Here is a 12,432-nt window from a genome sequence, read left to right on the forward strand (position 1 = left end):
TTGATATATTTTTGTTTTGCAGGTTAAAGTATTTTTTAATAAAGATACTATTTACAGTCGCATGGGGGTGTGAAAAATGTTTTCTTCTTCCTAGGGGGGCATGACAGAAAATAATTGAGAAGCACTGCTCAGTCAGTCCATCTAAGCTTCAGCTAACTGCGATTTCATCTTTTCTGACAGTCAAGAATGCATTCTCATGGGCTTTTAGCATTGAAAAAAAAAAAAAGACTATTTGATCCTCCCCCCCCCCCCCCCCGCCAGCCTGCCAGGAATGATTTCTGAGCGCAGAGACCCCTGAGGGGCCCCAGGCCCCCCCCCAAAAAAAAACCAAAATATAAAATAAAATAATAAAATAAAATAAGCAACACAAGCACACATCCATCCATCCATGGACAACTACACACCCCCCTGACACAAACACACCCCCCTTGAAGCAAAGCTAACCAGGGCCTATTTCCCCTAAAACCCCCCTAATCAGAACTTTCTCGGAACCAGCAAGCAGCAAACACATCAGCTTCCAAAAGAGCCGGGCGCCCCTGTCCCTCTCCAGGTTCCCCCCAAGACTGCCACTTCCTCGCAGGGACCAGGTCTCGAGTGGCATGCATGGGCTGGAAGTTGGGCAGGCTTGTGGGGAAGTTGGGGTGAGTGGGAGCCTCACCGTCCGGGGATCTGGGGGGCTCTGCCAGGGGGACCCCACTTGCAGCAGAGCCGGCCGAGCTTTCTCGCCCAGCGGTGCGCAGAGGTGGGAGGCTGCGGCCCGCTGAGGTCATTTCCTGCGCCTCTGCCCTCCCTTGCCTTTAAGGGGCGGGCGGGGAGCCCAGGGCCGGCAGAGCGATCGCGGCAGAGCGGGGTGCTGAATGGGGCGCCGCCGGGCTGGGCTCGACTAGGCTTTGTCCCCTACGGGACCCCCCAGCCTGCCCCGTTCCCACCCCGCCTGCCCCGACCCGGAGCGGAGACCCGAACTCGCGACCTCCGGACCCAGGTCAGTTGCAGCGGTGGTGGGGGACGCGCTCCCGGGGTGCCCGGGACTCGCTGGAAGTGGCTGAGGGTGCCCCCCATGCACCCCACAAAGCCAGGGGATTGGGATCTTGGCCCGGGATGGAGGGTGCTCGCCTGGGCGCACAGGGGACAGGGCGGGCCGGACGGAGGGAGCAGGTGCCTCCCCTACCTGCAAATCTCATTTCGGATCCGGCTCCAGGGAACGCCCCATCCTGGCTCGGTGAACCCGGAGTTTGCAGCCAGCTTGAGCCAGTTGCTCCAGGGAAGGGCCCTGGGCACAGTCACCCGAAGGTTTATTTATTTATTTATTTATTTATTTATTTGTTTATTTATTTATTTTTCTACCCTGGTGACTTGCACCTCTTTGCACCCCTTTACTCCACCCTAGTTCAACCCCAGGCCTCCTCTTTCTCCTCCAAGGTAGCCTCTGTTGTGGGGTTCTTTACGGTGCTTTTTTAGGGGTGTTCAGAGGGCAGGCTGGACTCCTAGTTAGTTGAGCCAAGCTGGAAAGGGAACACCAGGTGACACCTGGGGGTGCTCTGTCCTACCTAGAAGCCATTTGAGGGGGGGGGACCAGGGTCAGAGGTGACCCAGGCTCTTATTGGGCTGGCATGGAAATGGCATGGCATGGCAGAGGCGGTCTGGCAAGTAGACTGAGCTCTCGAGCTGGGTTCGCCCTGCTCTATCTACCCTGCCAGGAGGACATCGTGTGCTTTATGGAAGCCTTCACTGGGAATCGATCTTATAAAACTTTCCTGCACAGAACCGAAGTACCCCTGCTTGAAAGATCAATTTAACCACAGTTTCCCTGGTTCTCTGGTTTCTCTTTAAACTCTTGCAACTTGTCTTGCCGTGTGTGTGTGTGTGTGTGTGTGTGTGTGTGTGTGTGTGTGTGTTGTGGTAAAATTATTTAATATTTTGTCGATTGTTGGTTCCTCTTCAAACTCGTGCAACTGTCTTGCCGTGTGTGTGTGTGTGTGTGTGTGTGTGTGTGTGTGTGTGTGTGTTGTGGTAAAATTATTTAATATTTTGTCGATTGTTGGTTCCTCTTCAAACTCGTGCAACTGTCTTGCCGTGTGTGTGTGTGTGTGTGTGTGTGTGTGTGTGTGTGTGTGTGTGTGTGTGTAAGGTAAGATTCTTTAACATTTTGTCGCATGTCAGTTCCACTGTTTGTGCATATTGCTTTCACCGCCCTACCAAGGAGGAAACAACTCCAGGAAAAAAATGCTTTTGTCCAAGGTCACTTAGCTAAAAAAGTAGAAGAAATGTCCAAGCGACTTAAATGCCGAACTAAGGTTTGGCCCAGTTAGCTACCCTTACTCTGTTGAGTGCTATGGGGTCTGCTCAGAGCCTGGCCTTTGGAGGATGCATCAGGTGGACCCAAATTTGGAGGAAAAAACTAACAGCTGAGGAGTTGGGGATGATAGTACAGCAGGTAGGGTGGTTGTCTTGCAGGCCATAGACTGGACTGGCTTGATCCCAGGCACCCTGTATGCCTCCCCTACCTTATCTGGCTAGGAGTAATATCTGAGCACAGAGCAGGAGTAGCCCCTGAGCACTGCTGGATGTGCTTCCCTCCTCCCACAGGGCAGGGGGGAAAGGGGAATAGCACATGTGAAGTGTAGCTTCTGTGACCCTTTGCAAGACTAGCCAACCCAGGTCTAAGAGGTAGCTCAGAGGCCAAACATGCTTGTTCTGCATGCAAAAGAGACAGGATTAATCCGTGAACCACATGGTCTCTGAATGCAATGCAGAGCCAGGAGTAGCCTCTCAGTACCACAAAGTAAATAAACAGATAAAAGTCACCAGCTGTGCTGAGAAATCTGCCCCTCCTCATCTTCTCCCTGTCTGCTACTCAATACCTGTGTGTGGAAACTCAGTACTTCTTGTGGGGCAAAGGTGCTATAAACATGTTGCTGTCAGGGGCCAGGACACCCTTCTGGTCAGTGTGACTTCAGGCAGTGGCTACTGATCCATCCTCCTGCTATTCTTGGCAACCTAGCTGGGTCAGTCTCTTTTTAACAAATATTAGAGTAAAGCTGACTTCTGCTTGGGGAAGCAGACTGGTGTTCAAATGAGAAGGGCTATGGGTGGCCTTTTGGGCTGTTAACCGTTAAAAGGTACAGCCTTAGGGCCTGAGGTTTACCTTGCACAAGGCCAGCTGACCTGGGTCTGATCTCCCATTACTTCTTATGGTTCCCCCAACCAGCCAAAAGTGATCACTGAGCTCAGTCAGAGCCAGGAGTAAGCCCTGAGCACAGCTGAGTGTGACCGTCAAACAAAGAAGAAAACAAACAAAAACTAAAATTGTAACCTTTCACCCTACAATGCCAAATCTGGTACTTTGTCCTTCATCAGATATATTCTGGCATCTACGAGTGATATCGTCATTGCAGCATTGTTTAACAAAAGATTTTGCATAATCCAAAATTCTAGCACATACAATCATGTAACAGTCACATAATAGAATATAATAAAGCTGTTGAAAAGCATGGCAAAGAAAGTGGGGCAGAAGTGGAGATAAAACGATAGGAAGATCTCTGAGTTACATTGTTAAGTTGAGGGTGTTGAGCATGAAGTGTGTGTGTGTGTGTGTGTGTGTGTGTGTGTGTGTGCGCGCGCGCGCGCAACAGACATGAATGCACTGTCACTGGAAAAACACACCAAGGTCCACGAACCCAAGTTCGTTTTAGAAAGACTGTGGCTAAGGCATGGTGATGGGCAAAAGATGTGCTCTGCCCTATAGACTCCTTTGTTCAATTTCATAAAGAAAGTAAGGTTTTAACAATCCACTGACCTCATCAAGGGGTGTCTAATGGTGAACCTACAGATGGTGCTTGTCTCCTAGCACACCCCGGTTATCTTTTTTTTTGGGGGGGTTGGGTCACACCCGGCAGTGCTCAGGGGTGTAACTCCTGACTCCATGCTCAGAAATCGCTCCTGGCAGGCTTGAGGGACCATATGGGACGCCGGGATTCGAACCAATGACCTTCTGCATGAAAGGCAAACGCCTTACCTCCATGCTATCTCTTTGGCCCCATCTTTTGTATATTGATGCTACCTTTTATTTATTAAGCACTTACATGTAGACTTTTATTTCCTTTCGTTCTCAAAAATTCTACATAGTATGGTCTCTAAAATCACCATTTTTGAAGGTCACAAGATGGTTAAATGTTGACATTTTCTGGATTCAATATTTTTGCCCTTTAAATACTTATTGGCTGGGTGCATGGAAGGCCACACCTGGCTGTACTCAAGGCTTACTCCTGCTCGATATTCAGAGATCACGCCTGGTGGTGGCAAGATGGTCGTTCCAGATCAAACTGGGATCTTATGCTGTCTCTCCTCCAACTACTATTATTTTATTTATTTTAATTTAATTTATTGTTATTAGGATTTGGGTAGTTGGTTATGGGCACACCTGGTGGTGCTCAGGGGTTACTCCTGGCTTTGTGCTCATGAATCATTCTTGGCAGTGCTTGAGGGACCATAAGGGATGTCGGGGATTGAACCTGGGTTGACTACATCAAGTCAAACACCCTACCTGCTGTACTATTATTCTGGCCCAGGATTTGGCTTTGTTCTGGGGCATACTGTACTCAGGAATCACTCCTGGTGGTGTATATGGTTGCCGGAGATGGAACCTGGGTCGACCTTAGGCAAAGCAAGCACCTAACCTACTGCACTGTCTCTCCAGCCCACTATTATCTCAGATGCTCTCCAGTTCCCTTCATTGCTTATGCTGTGGAGCCTAGGGTTGGACACACTTGGTTGTAGCGCTCACACACTTTGACTGCTACTGGATCTCAGAGAGTGACAGCTGTGCTGGAAAGACCATACTGGGCCTGTAAGACTATTCTGGGGACCAAACTTGAGACCTCATGACTGTCCACAATTTCAAGATGCAAGTGAGGCTCTGACAAGTTAATCCCATAAACTGTTAAAAGCACAAGATGATAGTCAGGAGTTGCTTTATGACAAGTTAGCCAACAATAGGAAGATACCTGACAGTATTTCCAATCGAGTATTCTTTATAGCCTTGGTATCTTATAGGCTAAAACGTGTGAATAGACACATTTTACATTCCCACAGGAGGAAATCCCTTGCTGAGGCATTTCTCAAGCATTATCATGTCCTTTCCTTGTACTAAGGGGCATTACTGTAATTAGAACCCAGGCCTCATTCAAACCCAAGCCTTGGTGCTAGAACTTGGGATCATAAAGACAGCTCTGCTTTATCTACAAGGAATATGGCCCCAGTTGCCCAGGCCCCACTCTTTGCATTCAGATCCCTTTTTCTTCAGCTCTCCCAATATTGTGAAACTAAGTACTTTACCCAAAAGTGGGTAGATGTGTATTGGCTGTGACACTTATGTCCTTTCACCCTTCTCCAGCTTCTACCTCCAGAAAAGGGGCTCAGTGTTCTTTCTTCCTCTAATGGGCTAGTGATGAACTGTGTCTAGGGAGCACATTTAGATGTTTATTGTCCATCACTGGCAAGCAAAAGTGATGAAAGGTACAGTGACCCCTGACCTTGCCAAGGCTTTAGTCGTGATGAGCCACCTTTGCAGGGAAGTGTAAGGCTAGTTCAAATAGTAGACTTGGGTCTCCCAGGCAATGGCATCTTGACTCATCATGTTTCCAACCTTGTACATAGGAATCACTCAACAAAAGTTGATTGAATTGGTTTTTATGTCACCTTTTTTTCCCCTTCTTCTGCCATATTTCTGATCATATCTTTTTGTTTGTTTGTTTGTTTTTTTCTTTTTTGAGGAAGGAGAAAAGGAGGGAGGAAGGAAAAGGAAAACCAAGGAATGAACAGTGAGGAAGGAAGGAAGGAAGGAAGGAAGGAAGGAAGGAAGGAAGGAAGGAAGGAAGGAAGGAAGGAAGGAAGGAAGGAAGGAAGGAAGGAATTTAGGGTTGGAGTGAAAATACCCAATCACATCTTCAGATGTGCTGAAGCCATCTCAGGTCCAGTGTGCATTTTCTCTGATTCAGGTCTCTAATGGAGTCTTCTAGCTGAACCCCTAATTGATCTAATGGCACCAGCTATTCACCTTCCTACCTGGAACCCTGCCTGTGGGGGCTCTCCTCTCATTTCTGGCTTGAACTGGAATTTGGGGAATTCCAAAGCAGGTGTCAAGGCCATGGCAGTTGTCTGAATCTATTCTACCAACCAGCTTAACCTGCTGGGTACTATTAGGAAGAAGCCAAGGAACTGCATTTCTCAAGGGTGGCGGAGTGAACAATCATTGTAACTAGGCAGTGGATTTACTGTCCTGTTCTCCCACTTCATATGTTTGAAAATTTCCAGAATGAAAAAAAAAAAAAAAAAAAACAGTTCAGGTGGCTCCTTTGCCCCCAGCTTACTTCCCCTCTCTCGTGTCCCTATCGATTTTTGCCATCAATGTGTTTGTTGTAGGCTCATCTGGCAACCCACCTCTCTGCTACCTTCACTACCACTAAAACATCTCTACAGTTTCTTCTACAGTTCTAGAAGTCAAGAAATGGGAATCCTGGCCCAGCCCTGATGCTCCTCTGCTCTTTGTCTCTAAGCAAGGTGCAGAAGTCATGAGTCTTGTCATCTGTGCTCTGGGAACTATACCTTTCATCCTCCAGCTATGGGTATTGATTGAGAAGATTGACAGAGAAATAACACTTATCCTTCTCAGGCTTTGAGGCCTGAAGGAGCAATATTCAAAGTCACTTCCGCCCCTTCTTGGGCATCTTAATGGAAGATTCGAGTGCAAAGTGGCTGAGCAAGTGAGGCTTAGCCAACTGGAGTTTTCCTTTAATAGCCTGTGTTTTATAGCTGCAGCTCTGACCACCTGCTTCTGTCGGAAGAGCCTCTAGGCCTTGGCTTGGCAGCGAGCGCCTTGCTCCAATCCATTTCGAAACCTCTTAGCTCTCCTTGCATGCCAAGGCAAGCCCAGCATGAGGACCAGCCCCCTCCCCAGTATCCCGAAGGCAGGGATTAAGCAAAGTGCTTGATGGGTTCAGAACCCTGATGTCATAAAGAGGTCTCTGGGGAAGTCACCCCCTAGACACAGGGTTAATCTCAGATGCCAGGGCTAGGCAGAGACCAGCAACGGCTATTTTATATTCAACGTACCTGGAGATTTTAGTCATTTGGTTTTCTGCTCTTCCCATGGAACCTGATTCCCAGCTTTGACAATCAATAAGAGGGAATTAAAATTCACCAAACTCTTTCAATAACACAAAAGGATTAAGTTTCCTCTATCCCGTTGGTCTTCCTTGGGTGCTTTTACTGCTAATTCTTAGCCTTGGGCTAAGGTTGCATGCCTCTCAGGTCCCACTTTCAGATCTGCCACTTTTTTTTTTTTCTTCACTTCTCAGAGGAAAATCTTTATCCCTTTCAAGGACAAAGCAAATCACACATGAAGCCTCCCAGCTTCCCTAGAGGCCCCACAAGGTCCTGTTTTGTCTTTTCAGTTGTGAGCTTGTTTAGCTAGGAGAGGTCATGTTTTGTTTTTGTCTTTTGTCTTCCTGCTCGTTCAAGCCAGTCCCAGTTCTTTGAGGTGGCAAGTGCTGGGAGGTCACAATGTGGGGATTGTTTAGGGTGACGGTTCTGGGAAAGAAGGGTTAAGGTCACATGCCTGGGTTCTGAGCAGTCCAGCACCAAAAGATTCAGCCACCAGGTCCTTTTCCCACACAGCTCTGTTGACCTCGTTTTGAACAGAAAGGCAGATGATGGAGATGATGGTGGCAGAATGTCTGGGACAATCTGGGATATAGGTTCATTTTTGCCTCGGGCTCTTTCAGAGAGACTATAAAAATGTTTCTCTCATTTCAACAATCCACATGATTTGTGAAATCAGACTTTATTCCAGTTTGGGGGTGAGGTAAAGAGTACCATGAGGAAGAAACAGGATTTAGGGGCTGGAGGAATAAAGCAAAGGCTAACTCTGGTTTAATTCCTGCAACCTTATATAGCCCCCAAACATGGACAGGAGTGACTCCTGAGCACTGCTGAATGTGACCCACCCCCCCCAAAAAAAAACCAAGAACTTCAGAGCAACTTACTAGCTACAGAACTTTCTAAATTAGTGAGCTTCTCAGAAAGATACCTGTAAAAGTCTGATGTGAGAGGAGCAGCAACTTTGGTGGGTGGCCTGTCAGTGCAAGGTGCCCTGTCCACTTGGGTATTGGGGTGAGTACTGGGTTTTTGGAGACCTTACAGGTTCCTGTGAAAAGAAATGATTTCAGGAAATAGCAGATTTGGGACCAGGGATATTGCTTGGGGTAGAGTGCATGTGTGACCCTGGAATTCAGTGCCCAGAACCCCAACCAAACCAAACTAAAACAAAATGATGGAAATAGACCACATTTTTTATGGTGAAAAAGATGTCAGGAATATATTCAAGTAGGCAAGATAAATAGCTAGATATTCACTACCCAGCTTCAGATTCATAAAATTGTCAACAGATATAAAGTCATATTCCATATCTTCCATTCAGTCTTCATTCCCTATAATTGGGATTAATCATACATTGTATTATTTCAACTGTAAATCATACATAAATCTAAAAATCTAATATGCTATTCTAAGAATATTTATCAGTATAAGAAACTAATGATCATTCTTTAAAATCAAATCCTAGAGTGACCATAAGTTGGGATTTGGATGAGGGACATTTATGCTGGTTACCAAGCTCCTTTATTGATGGGGTGTATGAATGGGAATCATGGAAGTTGCGAGGGATGTATCTTCCAGCCTTTCTGTTTTGGGGCTCACTGTGTCTCCCCTGTCTTGGGCACACAAATAAATCCTTCAGTTCCTCATCTTCAACCCACTTTTTGTTCTCTAAAACATACCCAGGAAATAGCTAAGTCAATCCCACTAGCTACGGCTTTTATAAATATCTACTTGTGTAGGGCGTTTGCCTTGCCGGCATTAGCCTAGGATGGACCACGATTAGATCCTTGGTGTCCCATATGGTCCCCCAAGCCAGGAGAGATTTCTGAATGCATAGCCAAGAGTAACCCCTGAACGTCGCTGGTGTGGCCCAAAACTCACCCCCCCCACAAGCACAAAAAAAGACTAGAAAAGAAAAAAAATAATCTGTTCCAAAACAAAAGATGACCAGAATTCCAACTAAAAGAAAGTTGCCGTGAAAATTCAGGGCATTATATTTTCTTTGGGGGAGAGAATAGGGGATGGTTTGGGTCACACCCAGCAATGTTCAGGGCTATGCCTGGCACATTCTCAGGGATCACTCTTGGCAATGTTCAGGAGACCATATGCAGTACATTTCATTAAATTGGACTTGGCTGTGAGCAGTTGAAGTGCTATAATCCTGTATGATGTCTCCAACCCTCAAAGTATTTTTTGGGGAGCCGCACCTGGCAGTACTCAGGGGTTACTCCTGACTCTGCACTCAGAAATCACTCCTGGGAGACTATATGGGATGGTGGGGATTGAACCCCAGTTGGCCACATGCAAGGCAAACTCCTTACCCACTGTGCTATTACTCCAGCCGAAAGTACCATATTATATTTTCTTTCTATTTGTTCACATCAGAAATCTGTGCAGATAGGGCTGGAGAGGTGGCACTAGAGGTAAGGCATCTGTTAACCTAGGACGGACTGAGGTTCGATTTCCCGGAGTTCCATATGGTCTCCTCAAGCCAGGGGCAATTTCTGAGCGCATAGCCAGGAGTAACCCTGAGCGTCAAACAGGTGTTCCCCCCCTCAAAAAAAAAAAAAAAAAAAAAAAAAAAAAAGAAATCTGTGCAGACACAGAGAGTTAGAACTACCCTAGGAACCAGGGTATTGCCTTCTGTTTTTCTTGTGATTTCAGATGACTCTATTAACCACTGTAAGCCTTCCCAAAACTCCTCTTTGCCCTCTAACGTAGTCTACCTTGCTACCCTGCACTTGTATATCTGCATATTGATTGGCAATGGTGACAAAAACCTAATTTTTTTATTAAATTGTCCTCAGAGTTCCTTGAAAACTTCAAAGACAAAGGATACTTATTTTATATATTGATTGACAATTGTGATAAAAACATAATTTTTTTTTGTTTGGGGGCCACACTCAATAGCGCTCAGAGGTTACTCCTGGCCCTGCATTCAGAAATCACTCCTGGCAGGCTCAGGGGACCATATGGGGTGCCGGGGATCAAACCCAGGTCTAACCAGGGTCTGTCCAGTTTCGACTGTGTGCAAGTCAAATGCCCTACCACTGTGCTATTACTCTGGCCCCAAAAACCTACTTTTATATTAAAGTATTCTTAATTTCCTTGAAAACTTGAAAGACAAAGGACTCCTGTTTTCTTCTGCCTAGTGCCTAGGATAGTGTCTAGTTCAAAATGTTATTGAATAAACTAAACAAAGATTTCCAAAATAGGGGACAAAGATGTGAATCAAGTGATAGAGCACATGCCTTGCATGTGCAAAGCCCTGGGGTCAATCCCTCACACTACATGCCCCTCCGCACCCCCCAACAATGCCAGGAGAACAGACATCCACGTTGAATTTTTTTTTTTGGTTAAAATAAAAACAAAGGAGCCTCCTTTTCCATTTTATGAAAGTAAGAATAGGTTCTCCGGACAGTTTCTCCTGTTTTGTGATTTCCTGAGGTTGATCAGGTCATATATGATGGAGAGTGTGTGTACACACGTGGCCATCAGACATCTAAGAATGGTGGCAATGGGCAGAGAGAGAACAACACTTAATTAACTTCATGTCCTGAGCACTGTTTTCTCGGCCTACCTTTGGTTTCCTTTTCTCCTTCCCCACATAACTCCTCCTCATACACATTTCCTGTGTGCTTCTTCTCAGGACTCAGTGGACTATTCCATCATGACGGAACCCAAAGTGGAGACCCAGGCCAGCATGGACTGGCAGAAGCGATGCTTGGCCTTAGAAACCCAGCTTTTCCGTTTCCGTGAACAGGCCAGCAAGATAAGGGAGCTGCTGGCTGACAAGGTAGGTTCTGGGGAGCAGGTAGCAGCCCACCTGACGGCAGTGGTCTGGGCCAGAAAGGGCTTGAGTTGGAGAGAGTGAGCTCACAGTACTTACAAGAACATGAGGCCGGAGAGATAGCACGGAGGTAGGCCATTTGCCTTAGATGCAGAAGGACGGTGGTTTGAATCCCGGCATCCCATATGGTCCCCCAAGCCTGCCAGGAGCGATTTCTGAGCATAGAGCCAGGAGTGATCCCTGAGTGCTGCTGGGTGTGACCTAAAAACCAAAAAAAAAGAATACACTGTTCACATATGCGAAGTGAAACTCGGGGTATTTTTTTGTTCTGTTTTCCAAAGACCGAAATCAAAGCACTTATTAAGTTATCATCTTATATTCTCCCCTATGTGCATCTTCTTGTGACACATCCAAGGAATGACACAAGTCCTGTTGGTCCTTCATCACCTTCTGTGTGACTGCAGTGGAACTTCTGTTCTTTAACATATGTTTTCTTTCAATGGAAGGAAATAGATGTTTTAGGATAGAAGAATGGAAATCTTCTCCCTTTAGCTTGCCTTCCAGTAAGCAGTTACAGGAGGTAGCCTCTTTGGCTGGTTCCAAGGAAATTGGTCCTGTCACTTAACAGCTATGTGACCCTGGGTTATGTCTACGTTGTGTAGTTAGGTTAAGAATTCACTAGTCAGGGGGCCGGAGAGATAGCATGGAGGTAAGGCATTTGCCTTTCATGCAGAAGGTCATCCGTTCGAATCCCGGTGTCCCATATGGTCCCCCGTGCCTGCCAGGAGCAATTTCTGAGCATGGAGCCAGGAGTAACCCCTGAGCACTGCTGGTTGTGACCCAAAAACCACACACACACACACACACACACACACACACACACACAAGAATTCACTAGTCCAGGAACTGAGCATAATTCAGAATATTTCCAAGGGATGGATGTCCCACTAAACCGCTGAATTTCAGAGGCATTTTGGAATACGATACATCTAAAGGGTGGAGACCTGCACTGAAAATAAACCTTAATTAATCAACCATTCTTTGTACAGTTTGCTTATAGTTTCCATCAGCTTCACATACCTTCAATTATACAAAAGTAAAATCTACATCTGTCCTAAGTATGCCAAAGTCTTAATTAGTAAAGTTTGAATCTGGGACCTATTTTGTTGTTACCTGGTGTTCAGGAAGGCAAACCTCTCTGTTGGCGTCACCTCTCTTTCCATAGTTGCAGTTTCGCAGGGAGACAACTAGCCTTGGACTACGAGATAGGCTCCCAGACTTTTTTTTTTTTTTTGCTTATTGTACACTTTTCAGAAAAGAAAAAAAAAAGAATCTCTCAGTCCCCACTGGAAATCTGCCTTCATTAAACAGACAAACAGAAAGTGTGCCCCTAACTCCCAATTATACCAGAAGCTACAAGCTCCCACCTGGATCATTTTAGAACCGTTTGTAGGATGGAGAGGTTGGGGGACATGAAGAACAGCCCA

General features: G+C 46.2%; 1 protein-coding gene across 1 annotated transcript in view; it reads left to right on the plus strand.

Annotated features, from left to right (window-relative positions):
• The first annotated feature begins 720 nt into the window (after positions 1–720).
• Positions 721–12,432, plus strand: part of PLEKHH1 (pleckstrin homology, MyTH4 and FERM domain containing H1) — a 71,886-nt gene continuing 60,174 nt past the window's right edge. The window contains exons 1-2 of the mRNA XM_049770295.1: positions 721–982; positions 10,805–10,951. Of these exons, the coding sequence (XP_049626252.1) occupies positions 10,826–10,951 (126 nt within the window). The 5' untranslated portion in view covers positions 721–982; positions 10,805–10,825. The remainder of the gene's footprint in view (positions 983–10,804; positions 10,952–12,432) is intronic.

This window comes from Suncus etruscus, chromosome 3, assembly GCF_024139225.1.
Source record: "Suncus etruscus isolate mSunEtr1 chromosome 3, mSunEtr1.pri.cur, whole genome shotgun sequence".
In the NCBI taxonomy this organism is placed as follows: Eukaryota; Metazoa; Chordata; class Mammalia; order Eulipotyphla; family Soricidae; genus Suncus; species Suncus etruscus.